General features: G+C 36.6%; 1 protein-coding gene across 3 annotated transcripts in view; it reads left to right on the forward strand.

The window, feature by feature from the left end:
- The window catches only part of JHY (junctional cadherin complex regulator), a 66,894-nt gene that overhangs the window by 75 nt on the left and 50,227 nt on the right, over window positions 1-16,592 (forward strand). Inside the window, exons 1-3 of one of the 3 annotated variants that reach the window (XM_039874729.1) lie at window positions 1,071-2,918; window positions 14,699-15,219; window positions 15,866-16,117. In XM_039874729.1, coding sequence (XP_039730663.1) covers window positions 2,578-2,918; window positions 14,699-15,219; window positions 15,866-15,924 — 921 coding nt within the window. In that variant the 5' untranslated portion in view covers window positions 1,071-2,577 and the 3' untranslated portion in view covers window positions 15,925-16,117. Of the gene's footprint in view, window positions 1-1,070; window positions 2,919-14,698; window positions 15,220-15,865; window positions 16,118-16,592 lie in introns of those variants that run through there. The other 2 variants (XM_039874727.1, XM_039874728.1) reach the window with 2 other exon arrangements.

Below are 16,592 nucleotides of genomic sequence, written 5' to 3' on the forward strand. Positions count from 1 at the left end.
GAGGCGCGCCCAGGGACAGAAACGGGAAGAGCTGGGACTAAGGGTGGGGACAGCAGAAAACCTCCTGAGGAAACTGGATCGGAACCGGGAGAACTCGAAAGAGCCGGCCTTCGACGGCATTTGGAAAACGGGGGGTGGGGAGAGGGGGTGTAGGCTCTGAAAAGGCTTTGGTGCCCAGACTTCCACAGCGGCCCTGTCCTCGATTAATTAAGACCGGTCCAGGGCACCAGACACGATGGACATCGTCACTTTCTGGGCCTTAAAACGCCCCTTACTGCCCAGTCTTGTCCATCAAAGAAAAGGCAAAGGGAGAAAACAAACCGAACGTCTCTATGGGCAGCTTCTGGCCTGTTCCAAAACAGGGCAACTTTTTCTCTACCATCCATCTTGGGGAATGCAAGCAAACTTCCTTTTAACCCACCGAAGGAAATTCGTTTCACCCAGTAAACTAGACCCACGGTTAGTTCCCTAGAGAACTGGCCATTTCCTGTTTGTTTAGGAGATTCGTTTGCCTCTCTTGGTCAGAAATTTCAGTGGAAAAGTATTGTGCCACAATATAGCCACCTTCATCACATTTGATATACCTACTTTCTCACTTAGTTCAGCTACCAGCTTGTCCTTCTTTAGTCCCGTACTTTCATAAGATCAGGCCTCCACAGAAGACCCAGCTTTTCTGGCATTTGGCTTTGCTCTCTTCATACTCTCCCAAATTTCATTAATCTGTTAACAACAAAAGTATTATCTTCTATGGACATTTTTTATTGATTTAACTCAGAGACATTCGTCTGTTTCATTTAAGAGAAATTGAAGGGATTGATTAATTTCCTGAAGGAGAGATTCCAAATTGAAATATAATGGTTATGTTAAGCTTTTCCTTTAAGATCCCAAGTACAGTGACTTGAACTCTTACAGTAAAACTAGTGTTTTAAAACTTTCAGGTATAACATGCTGCTATTGATGGATTTGCTACTTTCTAAAAAAATCCTAAAAAGCAAAAGTTAATCAGTTTATCAATATTAAAATAATACAGTAGAATGAATAGATGTATTTTTAAAATAAGAGACAATACAACAAACCAGTCTTTATAGTTAGACAGTAATATGTTACTCCGCCAACAGGGGGAACTGTGAATTAAAAAGAAAACCAGTTCATATGTATTTAAATATGAATGTTACCTTTTGTCTGTTTTGTTTGTTAAGGTGCTTTCCTCTGAGGAGTTGATGATGTTTCTTGGGAACATAGCAACAAGGTCAACATTATAAGCAATTCTAGGAATAGGAGTAAAGTTATGTTATTTAATTAAAGTTAGGATCTGCCAAAAGAACAAGAGCAAGCCCTTAAAACAAATTTTATAGTAATCTCTGATGGTGAAGGTTTCTATTATCTGATCTACAGGAAAAAAATGGCATAAAGGCAGTGAGATAGAAGACAGAGCAAAGAGAAATACTAGATAGAAATGAAAGGAAGCACAATCCAAAAACATCATCTCCTTTCAATCTGATATGAACTCAGAGCACCCTTTCCATAAACTGGCTCATCGGTCTTTATAACAGCCCTTTGAGCACGGAGGACTCACTTGGAATAACGCTCTTAATCGAGTTAGAACAGATCTCGGCTCTTACTCAGACCAATCTCCCACCCTCTGAACACTCCCCAGGACAGCAGCCCTTTCAGGTACGTGAACATCTAGCCTCCACTATGAATTGCTCCAGTGGCAGAATTCTTAAGCTCCTCTAATGACCTATCAGGGCTTATGGTGACCACATCTGTGCCTCTGTGGGTTTTTCTCCTTCCAGCTCATATCTTGTCTATCTGCCTGCTCTATCAACAAGGCCGCCAAATCTTTTGTTGAACAGTTTTAATCATTATTATGTTTTTTTATCATATTGAACTTAGGTTGATATCCATGTAATGGCCCCCTAAATTACACATTCCTATCTAGTAGAAACCCGGGTATTAAAAAGTCTTCCAAATAATGAAGCCAGCCAATATAGGTCTAGGAACAAAACAGCTTCTCTCTTTACAGTTCCAACTCTGCAAACCACATACTACTTCTCTCACCCTCTTTTACTTTTCACAAGGTAGACCATGAACCTGTCTTACTCTATACATGAATATAACTGAACTGTGGCATATTTGTATCAGTGTCCTGGGTGTTTGAAATAAGGCCATCAAAGTCCTGTCCGTAATTACCGCTTGGCTTGTGAGGCTTGTCTGTCACAGGCCCTTGGAAGCTGGAGGAGGAATGTGCTTCCAGGCAGTCATTTGATTCCTTCGGTGAAGCTGCCTTCGGTTACCCAGGCTGGTTAGGAGCTCTACATCAGAGACAAAAACACAGTAGTTTTTCCAATAGACCTCACACACACAAAAGAATACACACAAAAGCCTGCAGGTAATTTAACAAGGTTCTTATATTTAAATTTCTGATTAACATCGGAATTAAAGAGATTTCAGTAGTCACAGAATAACACAAATATAATTTTTTTAGGTAATGTTTTTGTGAACTACAACTTTAAATATTCAGCCAACTGCTCCTATCAACAAGACTATTCCTGTAAATTTTTGTATCTTTTCAAGATGAGTCATAGTAAATTAATTCCCAAGCTCTCTAGCCAATCTCCTGTCCATCATATCAACTTAAAGCCTCAGTCCACAGAAACACCTTTTAAGAAAGAAGACTTACATCTAATTTCAAAAGACTCCTTGGAATCTGATTCAGAAAGCTTCACTCAAGAGATTAAGGCCCAATCTAAACTTGAAGACCAAATCCAGGACAACATCATGGAGCCTGACAGTTTAGAGGAAGAAAGCCCTCCACAGGATAGCTTGAGTGAGACAGAAGAGGAAGCAAGCAGAAAAGCAGCTCAGACAGCCAGCAAGGACAACTTCCATATCCAAGACAATGGTGCGAATCATAGGTAAGGAACTTGTGTAAGATAACTGATTTCTGAAATGTATTAAATAATTACTGGTACTGTCTCGAATGAGAGTAAGGAAAGGCTCTCATAATGAGCACCTTGTAATGTGTGTGAGACAGGACTCTGTGCAGCTAAAAACAGTTCAGAGCCAGGCTTTTTGCCACGTTCACTGTTTTATTATTTAAAAAATAAATTAATAGTCTTGGTTTGGTCCAGGCACTGCTGCTTAGTGTATAATTTGGAATAGGTCACTTAACTCTCTTGCATTTCACTTTTTCTCACCTGTCAAATGAACCAGCCTGCCTAACACCCCGGATTGTTATGAATGTCAGTAAAGTGCATTCTGGGAGTACATTCTACCTGAACTAGGGCCCATATAATCATATAAAGATTCAATTTCTAATAATTAGTATTAATGGGGTATTAACTTTATGCTCTGAGCTACCAAAGACTATCAGAGAAAATAGTGTAATATCACTCAGTTTTAATTAGAATATAAATGATATGATACAGTATAGAAGTTAAAAGCTATTGGTTAGAAAAGAGTTTTAGTGTGGTGGTAAAGTACATAGAGTCTAAAATAGACCATCGGGTTCAAATTCTGCCACTTACTATCTGTATGACCTTGACCAAGTCCACTTAATCGCTCTGTGCCTCAGTTTCCTTGTCAGTAACAATGGGATAATAATGGTTACCTTACAGAGTTATTGTGATGCTTAAGTAAATTAATATACACGAAATATATTAAGTACTGAGAACAGTGACTGGCTCTTTATAAGTTATATATATGATACTTTTTTAAAATTAGGGATAACATATATTGAGGAAAGTTTATTGTAAAGTCTAGAACAAGGGCAAGCAAGAACAGAATTAGAGTGACATGTGTGTCATATTAAGGAGCTCAATGGCAGAGGATCTGTTCTGTGTATAGGGGAAATGGACTGAGTGAGGGCCTGATTATAGGGCCATCATGGAGTGCAACCAGCTCATGCCACAGATAGGATACCAAACACAGAACTCAAATGACTCATCCCAGGAATATAGTCAAAGCAAAGCCAGAATTCAAGCCTGGTCTTGAGTCCTTTTCTTCCTTTCTTCTTTCCTTCCTTCTTTCTTTGACTGGGAGTATTGAGTTGAATCAAGCTCATATGTTTTTTAGGGAATCTCAAAGTACAGTGCAAGTGATAAGTGCTGTCACCAAGGTGCAGCCATAATTCTGGGAGCAAAAGAGGTTATCAGGAAGACTTCAGTCAGATAGCCACACCTGACTGAACTGGGTTGGGTACACCAGCAGGAGAGAATACAGATTCTTGGGAAAGGCAGTGAGATGAAGTACTGTTTAAGGAACTCTTTTCCACAAGCTGGTGCATTTTAAATTAGAAGATAAATGCAAAAGGGACAAAGAGACTACCAAATGAAAAAATTATAACAATAATGACAACTATAACAACAAGAACATCTCTTTTTAAAGACCCATCTGTAATTTCACTTAATTCTTCATTGTAACCCTGCAAGAAAGTGCAGTTACATATACTCGTTTTACAAATAAGGAAAACGAGGCTAAAAGAGGTGAAGTAACTTGTCTAATGTCATAGTGCTATGAGGGGATGTTTGTTGTTTTACTATTGATATTGTTTTTTTTTTAAACTTTGATCAAATTCTAACGTACAGAACAGTACAGAGAAAATGCTTATAACGTTTATTGCCATATTAGTTTCAGATATATTTTTTTAAAAGACATAAAATGTTACAGGTAAAGTTTTTTATTCCCCTTCTCAAATTCATTCCCGTCTTCTTCCTCAGAGTTAACCAATATACATTCTTATATGAGTGTGTATCCTTTTTAATGGTCTTTTCATTTACAATGTATAATGAAAGAATTGACATGGCTTTGTGATAGATTAGATATGATGACTGAAGAAACAAGGGAAGCCAAAGATTACTTCAAAGTTCTAATAACAATAGCTAGCATTTATAGACTGCTTATCATGAGCTTATCACTGAGCTAAACACTTTACATGTATTATTTCATTTAATCCTTATGGCAGCCCTGATAGGTGGATGCTATAATGATCCCATTTTAAAGTTTGCAGCTGAGATTTTAAAAGGTTTTATTATGCCCATTTATTACATCTAGTGAGTAGTAGAGCAGAACACTCAGCTCTAATCTGAGACAGTCATACTACTCCTAGGTAATAAATGGTAGCAGTTTTATTTACAGAAATAGGGCATCATAAAGGAAAGATCTTTTCCGATGGATAGGTATTCTTGTCTATACTTTTAAGATGAAGAAACCAAAGCAAAGATCCATTAAGTGGCATTTCCGCAGTGTTGAGTTTTTCCTCTTTGAGTCAGTGCTCAGAGACCTGACTTTAACCTTGCTCTTTACCCAAGGACAATGTAAGTACCATTCAATATATTTCAAAATAAAGAATAATACTTAAAAGTCAAAATTATGGTTAGGGCCTCGGTCTTCTGATTCAGGGATCCTTAAATAATGCTATTTTCCTTAGATTGATTTGCATTGGAAATGTTAAATGGTAGATGATAATCCCCAGAGTTAGAATGCATTACATCCCTAGTGATCATTTGGCTGCATAGTGCTTCATACATTGAACATTTGGTGGACCAGTTCTTCACTACAAAGAAAAACAAAACTGAAACATTTAGTCAAATAATGCCTCAAAAACATTATTCAGGTGGATGTTTCGTTATTGGCCCCTTTCTCTGCCTCACTCTAGTCTTGGAAAGCTTGCCTAGGTGTGTCATTGCTTGGATCTGAGGAGTTTGTGAGCCGTGAAGTACACAAATTGATCTCAGACTTTCAATATAAAATCAGGCAGGCTTTCGTTTCTGTAAGGTAGATGGCATTTTGGGAATTGTAGTTCAAAAAATTATCAAAGTCTTGCTGTAAAACCAAGGAAAATCTCTTTCTTCTTGCTTTTTTAAATAACAGTTTTAAAAGCTGCCTGACAAATCACTTGAGCCCTACTCTTACATTTCGTTGTTACTAGAACCTCCTCAAAGCAATTACTCTTTGTATCTCACCCAAGTGAAGCCATAGTTCAATGTATATGGATTAGAGAAAACCTTTTACTTAATGGAAATTGGAGCAGCATTGACAGTAGTGAATGAATCAAGAGTGGAGAGAGGATCTTCACATGATAATCCTTAAACCCCACTCCAGAACTAGCCTTATGACCCTCAGCACTCACGAAGAAAGAGATCAATATAATTCCTAGAGCATTAGAAATAACCTCTTCAGTCCTGGGGACTTCTGAAACCTTATATGTTTAAAAAAAAAAATCAGAGAGCAGCAGTACAGTACTTAGTATATGTGTTTAATAAGGTCTTGTTTACAAGGATACAAAAATATAATTAGCTGCCATTTGTAGAACTATTTGCTTTATGCATACTCTCATTTACTTTACAAGGGCCTCTTAGGTATTATTACCTCTATTTTGCAGACAAGAAACTGAGGTTCTGAGAGTTGTATAGATATATGCAGCTGCTTAGAGGCAGAGCCTGAGCCTCTAACTATAAGTATCTAGATAGGTGATCAAGGCCCAATTTGATAAAGGATTCAATTTTACTATCTAACAAATATTAAAGATATAACAATTTTAATATGAAGTAAGCTGAGGCCAGGGTACAGATGCATGTAAAATTATAAATATTATTAAAATAATACAAATATTTAAAAGGTACAGTCCTCTCAGAATAAATAACCTTAATTGTGTTTTACTTTGGGCAGCAGTGTCATAGTAGTCTATATTCCTCATACTCTCCTGGGAAGCGTTGTCATTCATTGAGGTCTGTGGATATCTTCCTCTCGTCACCTGGGAACTATAATCTTCACAAAAGATCCCATGTTCAGTCTAATAAACTACCTTGTGCCAGAAATTACTGGATGGGAGGTAGACACGGTGAGGAATTATTAGTTAAACTGAATATTCAGAATTGTCTGAAAGTAAGAAAGGGACTCAGTAATAATAATCTTCATTTTTATTGTTTTACAGTGGTATGTAATTTTCCCTTTCAAATGCTTTCATAGATATCGTTTCAGATTAATAATACAAGAGTCAGGTGAAGTATTGAATGATGATTTCTAGGACTTAAATAGCAGCATTGGATAACCAAAATGGATAGTGGATAAGGACCAAAATTCAACATTTTCGCACCCCTCAAACTTTTTTCTGGACTGTTTTGTAGTACCCATCAGAAATATTTAAGCTGAGGACAGAGTACTTTCTCTCATAGGTGTACATTTTTTGTTTTGTTTTTGTTTGTTTGTTTGTTTGTTTTTGCACTGAATAGGAGTATAAAGATAGCGCTTAATGCTCATTCTAATATTATAGTATTAAGGATATTCTGAGAGTTTCTAGGAGTTGATATTCATCCATGTTGATTTCTATTGTCTTTATTAGATTGGTTGGCCAACCTCTTCAAATACATTACACTGCATACCTTATTCTAGGGGTTTCACATAGTATTTTGGGGCTAGCTACTAGCATATTAATTATTTATTTCACATGACAATAGAGAAGTGACTTTTTGTCATAGATATTAGTCATTTCTGTTTTATGTTCATTAATTTGCTCACAAACTCTGCTGTTGTTAAACCCTGGTGCACTCCTCAGAGCAGGCATGGTGCCATCGTAACAGATGAGCAGTCAGAGAAAGAAGTATGGAGTGTGCGAGGGCATGAATTGTGTCTATTAAAGGCAGAATCCCTGCCAGAAATGCTAAAGCCACAGTGACTCCTGGGGTTTATTGCTCTCAGAGAAAGACCAGCAGTTCCTTTCTACCTTATTTCAAAATGAGGATGCATTACTATGTTAAAATAAGTAAATAGTAAGTTCAAAACCTCGCAAAGTATAATTTAAATTTATACCACCTGCATTCCAGTGAGTTCGTCAAGAGGATTAAGAAGATTGCAACCAAAGGATGGTTTAATTTATGACCTTTACCATTTTCGTTTATTTCCACTCTGTGACAAGTTTGAAAATACAGAAAGCTTTGATTACCATAATTTTTAATGTATTGAATTTAAAATAAATGCTTTTCCCAATGCTTAATATACAGTGCCAAGTTTCACATGATATGCCAAGTCCACTTAATAAAATGGTGGATTCTTAGAGCTGTTAGAGCTCTTAAAGTTCAGCCCATTCCCCTTATTGTACAAAAGAGGAACCTGAGGCCTAGAGTGATTAAGAGACTCACCCAAGTTCACACAGCTTGGTCAGTGGCAAAATCTGGAGTAGGTCCCAAATGTCAAGATCTGTCCATTGCTTTTCCTATGGCAACACAGCTACCTTGCAACTCCAAAGATGCTAATATCTGGCATTTAAAATACAAGAAGTTCCATCTAAAAAAAGTGTAAACATCTGGATGTTTTATGAAGCTCTTGGTCCTTGTTTCTGGAAAGTGAAAAGAACACCCAGTCCTCCCTAGTCTGGCACGAGCCCTGCAAGCTCGGACTGGGCGAGAGGAATTATGTTTGCAAATACCGTGTCATACAGCATTTCCCTTGTGAAAGTGCAGCCTTTGTTTTACATGAGATGCTCTTTTTTAAAAAGATAATCTTAATAGAAGTGAGGTGCTAGAATTTTACATTGGAGTCACTAACATGCCTTCTTTAGACATTTTCATTTAACTCACAGGTTATCCTTGAATCAAGACTAGTACTGACAAGTCTATTGAATTGGGGCAAATATCTGATTATTTTGCAGCCATAAATCTATTGTCAGAGAAAAGAAGGGACTTCAGCTGGAATTATCCAAATTATATAATTGCTGTAAATACAATTCACTAGATAACAATCCAGCCCCTTCACTTTAGTGTGTTTCTGTAGATAGTCTTTGGCCTTTAGTTTATTACACCACCTTTTTTTCATTAAAATGTTTAATTTTTTTTGGCAGAATAAATGCCTGCATTAAGTGAAATTTTCTGGGTTGTAAATAACGTTCCCAAAGCATGTCCGTATATTTGTGGATCCATTTTATTTTATACTTGCGAAAGTGATTTATAATCCTTTGGATTTATTTACTTAAAAGCCGTTGATATAAAGATTAAGATGAGCATAGGATTCAGGAATCCTTGGAAACAATTGTCAGTTTTATAGTTCTTAAAGAAGCATTAAAAACTTTACACTTAAACATAAATTGAATTTTCTGTTCATATGCATAAAAAATTTAATGGCATATAAATTGGCAATAATTGTTCTGTTTTAAAGGATTAAATTAAACCTAAATCAATAATAACATGTGCAGTTTCAATTTAACCGGCTACTTAAAATAAAGTGGCAAATAAATAACTGCTAAATGATTAATAGCAATGCTTTTATTCCCTCTTCAACAAGCAAAATGGCCAGTTATTGAATATTTTATTATGAGTGCAAAGGATGTTAATTGTACTAGAAACATGCTCTAATTTTAGTAATTTTTTTGATTGAATATTATACTGAATATGAGGCTCTCCATTAAATGGAGATTTTATTTTATTTTGTTTGAAGTTGTCACAGTCAGTACTCAAACATGGCCCAGTAAAGCCAGCAAATATCATGGCGTATGCATATGAGACCACCTTCCTCTTCCTCTCTGCATCCATTTCTAATCTAGGCATCTGAAGAGGAGACCTGGCATCTGTTGTCTGAACAGTAACAAAAGAGTTGCGTACTCACTGTCTTTGTAACCTTTCTATCAAATGGGGAGGAAAAGAGGTGCATGTTTTGTGTGCAGATGATTACTGATGAAGGAGCACTTTACACTCATTTTGCTCCAGTGTGTTGACCTGGACCACTAAATACAATTGAGCTTCTTAGCATACAAGCTCAGTACAATGGGGTTCTTTAGTATCATGTTCTATTTCAGCCATTAGATTTGTTTCTGTGAAGTATTACAACTTTCCATGCTCATGATTTTGCAAAACATAACCTCCTATTTGTGATTTCCACCTAGAAAGTGAAGAAAGAAGATATTTTAAGATAGTCACTGCAGGTGTAAATGGTACAGTGTAATTACTGCTCTTTTAAGAGCCACATTTTCAGATTCTATCTTGTACACATATATTATTAGAGTTTCTCTTCAAATGATTGGCTCAAAAACATTTTTCTCAGCCACAGTAATTCATTTTGTCTGATTTTTTTCAAAACTCTCTGTATTTTCTAGGTTCCACTTAAAATATCAGTCTCTCCTGTAGTGTGTAATATTGCTTCTTTGGGCATTTAAGAATGGAAATTTGTTGAGGCTAGAAATTACAGATGTTGCTGAAAGTCTAAAGTAATTTAATTCTCCCAGTTTTATCTTCCTCATCATTTTTCAGCAATTCTTAAAATATTTCATCATGTGGAAACACTGAAATTTCTTAATCTCGTTTTCCTAAATCCCAGTTCAGATTCTCCACGATGCCTAAGTTATGGTAAAAATTGAATTTTTAAAGATGTTTTGATTTTTTTCAGGCTAATAAATTGCCACTTAGTGCATCACAAGACAACTTTGTTCCCTGAAAATAACTTAAGCCCTGGGGAGAGAAGAACCTTTTGAGATCCATCAGCAGGAAACACAACAATGTTATGTCATGGCAACTGAATGTAACACACAACAAGCCAAGACCAGTGATAGCTCACTGATGCATGCTTTCATGCCTCACCTTTATTGGATCCTTACTGTGTGTCAAGGACTTAGTTCTAAACATATATATATATGTACACACACACATACATACACACACACACACAGACACATATATACATATGTACATGTATATATAATCAGTTTGCTAATTGTCTCAACCACACTATGAGATAGGTACTATTATTATCCCCATTTTATTGATGAAGAAGCTGAGGCAGAGAGAAGTTAAATAATTTGCCCATGCTTATACAGTAACTGGTAGCACAAGGAATTGAGTGCAGGCAGTCTGATTCCATGACCCATGTCCTTAGATACTCTGTTATACCATTTCCCAGAACCAATATATTCCTATTATTATTCAGAGAAGCAGAGCACTGTGGAGATTTCACATGACTGAAGAAGGTCTATAACCATACTGTAGATGTTATACCATTATCAACTGGTGCTGATTAAATATGATGACCAGACTGAGTGCCAGTTTTTTGTTTTGGGGTTTTTTTTTAGTATTACTGCAGGGATGGAAGTCAGAAATCCATTTCCTTCAATCATTGAAGAGTACCTATTTTTAAAAAATAGGGGACATTCCTCAGTTATTAATTCTTTTGTGAGTTTATCATAGGATCATAGAACAAGAGTTGGAATGGACTTTCAGATATCATTTACCAACTGAATCTGGAAATCAGAGGTTAACATATTTTCAGTGATAAACAAGATTGTCCTCCTATTTTAAATACCCATAATATTCTGTATCTCTTTCTGCATCTAATTTGTTATTTGATTTTTACAGTTGAAACAAAAAGCCTGTCTTCCTCACTAGCAAGTAAGACCCATCAGCCTGCTTCTGTTTTGCTCACCACTCTGTCTTCAGTGCCTAGTACCTGTGGAACTGCTCAGTACATATTTGTTGACTGGCCATTTGACTGACTGACTGATTCACTAACTTACATAAGGCAAGCCTTATGGCAATGCTTGCCTCACTACCACCTACAAAAGCAACTGCATGATACAGGGCAACTTAATGGACAGGAGCTAGGTCCTGAAACAGACTGTCTATCTATATCCTGGCCCTACCACTCGTTAGCTCTGTGACCTTGTAAAAGTTACATAAGCTCTCTAAGCCTCGGTTTCTTTATCTATTAAATGGGGAATATAATAGTACCTTCCTGATAGGGTAGTTCTGAGGAAAAAACTGGAGATTCACTATAAGCATTTCCTAGATCAGATTGTAATAATATGTGCTATCTTCCCAAAGTCAGCACTCCACATCCTACCCCATGACTAAGTAGCAAAACAGTGATCCCCACAGGATGTATCACTGTGAAAGGTAGCCAACCCCTGGTTTAAACAGTGCAACGGACTACCTGTTCTAAAACTTTCCAAGACCTTATAGCCTTCGTAGATACTTCCTTCCAAAAAACTCAAGAGTCTTTGTCTTACTAACATCTTTGCTCTCTATGTTATTTTTGGTAAATTAAATTATACCTCTCAATTTAGGTAAGCCAAACTCCTTCATGGAACTTACAAACCCCTTCAGTATCTCACCTCTGCTTAATACTGTGCTCTACTCCTCAACCTTTCCTCCTCTCACCCTCCATTTTATCCATACTGATTTGTTCTTGGAAAGCACCATGTTTTCTCTCCCCTCCATTCCTTTTTATATGTTGTTCCCTCAGCCTGGCATACACTTCCTGCCCTTCTTAGCCTTAGGCATCGGCTAAGTCATTGCTTCCTTCAGAAAGCTTTCCCTGATCTTCCAAGATGGGATTGGATATCCCTCCTGAGTCCTGATGGCCCCGTGCCCCTCATCGGGGCACTCATCACTCCAATTGTTAATCACTTCTTTCCTTGTCTGTATTCTCCACTAGGCTCTGTGTCCACCACTGTATCCCTCTAGCTTAGTAAGTGCTCAGTAAATACCTGTAGAATCAATGAGTGAGCAAATGGAAATGGATAAGGAAAATTAAATTCTGTTGAGTCAAGCAAATGAATGAACAAAGAGAGTTAAAATCACTCTTTCCTTTCAATATATCATACATATCATGAAATAGCACCTTTCTTCATTAAATAATGTTTTATATTTTTGTTTACTTGAAAATATAATTGAGGTACTCCTTAATATTTTTCCACACCTAACCAACCACAATTGAACCTTATGTTTAACTCAATAAAAATAAGCCCTAAAATCATTTACTAATTTAGTCCAATGCAAGAAGGTCTTCTGCATGTTTAGATTCTAATTTACTACTATTAGTCTTTTAAAATAAATATCTAATGCTACATTTGTGTTGATTAGAGTATTTTTAGAGGCTCAGTTATTTATTTAAGAAATACTTAACTGACTCTTCTGTCCACAGCAGAGGGCAGAGTACTAGGGCAGAGGCTGGGGAAGGAAGGGTAACCCTCAGTCCCTGGTGCCCACGACCTTAACTAGGTGAGGAAACAAGGTCTCCATAGTGAAAAGTAAAAGGAGCACAAATACAGAACATTAATTCAGATGTAATGTCCCATTTTGATCCTTATGCAATCCTGAGAAATAAACATAATAAATATAATTTATTCTTATTGCAGATGACAGAAACTAGGTCAGAGATGACTTGATCAGCCAGCTGATGCAGATAGGTAGTAACAGACCTAGAGCTTGAACCCAGATCTGTCAAGTCTCAAGTCCAGATGTGCCCTACTGGATCACTTCATGCCTCTAATACATATCCAGTGACCCTTACAACCAGGTGAAAGGCAGAACCAAAAAATACTGTGAGTTCATGTGATGGAAATACTGTGAGTTCATCACACAGGAAAAATCTCATCGAAGCTCCAGAGGCAGGTGACGCCATGGTGCATAAGGAGTATGACTCACACAGGTTGATGTTCAGTTTCCTGACAGATGCAAACCATCTCTATGCAAGCATTTTGCTAGAGGAGAATATCATTTTTCTTCCCTTCCTGGAAAAGGAAGAGCAGCCTCTTCCAAAAAGTTTTCCATCTTAATATGTGAACTAAAAAATTCAAAATGACAATTTAGAAAGACATGGAAGTTTTGGCTTTTTGCTCTAGTTTTTACTTTACATCAAATCAAAGAAATCTAAGTCCACATTAAGAAGAGTAAATTAGCATTAGGGGGCACCATTAGTTTGTTTACCCAGCATAGAATTATGTCTTCTGTAAACGGGAATATCAAATAGCATAAAAAGCCTAGGTGATTTAGAATTCCTTTTTGATTAGAGGATTGCATCTACTGAACTCAAGGAAGGAAAATCTCTCCCATTTAGCTTTTGAAGATCAAAGGGGCCATTAAATATGCCATATTACCAGCATTTTTTTTCTATTTTGGTTAAGACTTTACAAATTGAGATTGCCTTGGGGGAAGGGAGAACTTTATTTGGAGTCACATGCACTGGTTATGAATGAGTTTACTTCCCTCAGCCAGGACCATATACTTAAGCTTTTATTAAAATAGGGTTGTACTACAGCTTAAAGTGCACACTGACCTGTCTACTGAGTTTTCTGTACATAGATAGGCCTGACAACCAAGAGACCATGATCTAAGAGCTTTTCAGTGAGCCACTTTCTGATTCTTAACCTTGAGGATCTTTCTGTAGTACATTTGATAAAATCTACAAACACAAAATTAACTGAAAAATAAAATCACTGAAAAGGATAATGAATCTATGTAGGTATTCAGTAGAGATAGACCTTGCTTTCTCCCCAAAAAGGGAGCAGACTGAGGCAAATGTCCAGGTGACAATCTCATTTCCCATCCTAGATAAATAGCCAGATATGTATATGACCAACAAAAATATGAAATCGATTTTATCTTCACCTGCTGAAATACTTTTGGTGTGCATAAATAATAGCACTCCTTGAACCACAGTGATTCACTGGCTTAACGTTACAGACATTTTTTCAGTTGTTTCCTAGCATTTAGAAATTAACCGTCCCCTGTTTTTATTCCATATTTTGATAAGTAATTAAGATATTTTTACCCTTATGTGTAGTACGCAAGCCTAACTTGAGCCTGGGATCTGTCTTTAACATATCAATAATAAAAGGAAAGATTGAGATTGATTTCATATAAATGATCAATTAAATATAATGAATAAATTTATCTTGATTAAGTACTTGACATTTCTTTTCTGTGTTCGGCAGTCAACAACCAAAAGAAGACAAATATTCAGACCTCCGATATGACCCAAACTGGAAGAATAAGAAAGAGGAAGGGCAGTTGTTGACTGTGGAAGCATCGCTGGAGTCTGTAGACAGCTCTACAGAAAATCTGACTTTGGATCCACTCTACCCTTCCAAGGAGACTTCAATGGAACTTGCAGGCGGAAAATGTGAAGAGAAAAAGAGCCCACAGAGCGAAGCCTCCTTACTTGGTAGTGAATTTTTAAGCCCAAACTATGAGCTTGGGGCCCATCGCAGCAAGCATTTTTCAGACCTAAGTGACAGTGATCTGGAGGAGAAGTCGAGCAACCTCTCTCAGTGCTTGAAGAGTTCAAGTTCACATAATGAGGTTTTCTTACCAGGATCCCGTGGCCCTCGACGAAGGAAGTCCAAACAATATTTTGTGGAAAGAAACAAGCTGACTTTGGGATTACCTACTCCTAAAGTGGGCTCTTATCTTCAACTTCACAATAAAAAAAGGGGGGAAACTCGCACAGAACAGGTACGTAGAAGCTATTTAAAAATCTTGTCCAAAGCACTAACCTGGAATTTGCCTTTATTTGAAACTGCTGGATATCACTTCCTTTGGGTTAATGATGTAACACTGCAACCACCTGGCTCAATAAATCAAATGCCCTATACCTTGCCCCACTTTGAAGAATGACAGGGATTATTCCACAAATTCCTAAGAGCAAAATAAAAGTCATCAATAGTTTATAGTTCTGTAATTGCTGTAATTCAGTTTTTATCTCCAAAATGTTTCCATTCAAGGAACCATAGAATTTTTTTAAACTGCATACTCCAATAGATAAAATATAGGACTAAAGTTTTGATTCTGTGTCGATTGCCTTTGTTTTCACTACAGTGTTGGTTTTCAACACTAATAAATGCCCCCAACACACTGGAGATGACACGACACTCTTGATAACAGTAACTCAGATACAGAAGTAATTCTCAATCATATCCTGTATACTTATTGAGTGGTAGTGGGAGGGAGATAGGAGACAACATGCGGTACCTTTCCAACCCCCACTGATAATGACTGCACCACCCTTTATTATCCTATGCAAATGATGTGATATGATTAAAACTTAGTCTCTCCATCTATAAAATTGAGATAATAATAAATGTTCTCCCTTTCTCATCTGATGATTTTGAAGGTCAATTCTATCTCAGATGACGGATTCAAAACCTATTGGAGCCAGTAAACTTAGTTCTGTTTCATGGATACACATAAAGATCATATCTGCCCACCTCCTAGTAAATGCACCCATGGATAGAAGAAAGGAGTGTGGTTGAATCAGTGCATATCTCACCCTTATTGGGGAAACAACTTGAAATGCATCATCTACTAATGTGGGATCATTTTCAGATATGGAGAGGTTATTACATAAAACAGGGGTGCCTATTTTAATTCTAAATTAGTATTATTTAAAGTGCTTTAATCTGTTCTAGCCTGTATTTTATCATGGAATAAGATAGATGCGATAACATTTATGACTTTTTTAAAATTTTGAAACTCCTTTCCTAGGAAGTACCTTTCTAGTTATTACATGGGATGCTGCCCAATTAATAAATCACTTAATAAAGCCAACTAGATCTTCACATTTAAAAAGAGGGAAAAAAAAGGGTCTCCTATAGTTGTAAAGGATTATGTCTCATCCTTGCCTTTATAACTAATAAGAAAACAAAGGAATGAGTGTATATATTTAGCTGAATTGTTGAAACAAATATACAGTTTTCAAAATTTTGACCCAATTTTAAATGTTTAATGTACTTTTTTGTTTCATAACATTTATGTAAAATTTTGAATTTTGATTGCTCATTTAAAAATATAAATAAATTTGACAGTCTAATATATGTGAAAAATTTTTAT

This window comes from Pteropus medius, unplaced genomic scaffold (genome assembly GCF_902729225.1).
Source record: "Pteropus medius unplaced genomic scaffold, Ma_sr-lr_union100, whole genome shotgun sequence".
Taxonomy (NCBI): Eukaryota; Metazoa; Chordata; class Mammalia; order Chiroptera; family Pteropodidae; genus Pteropus; species Pteropus medius.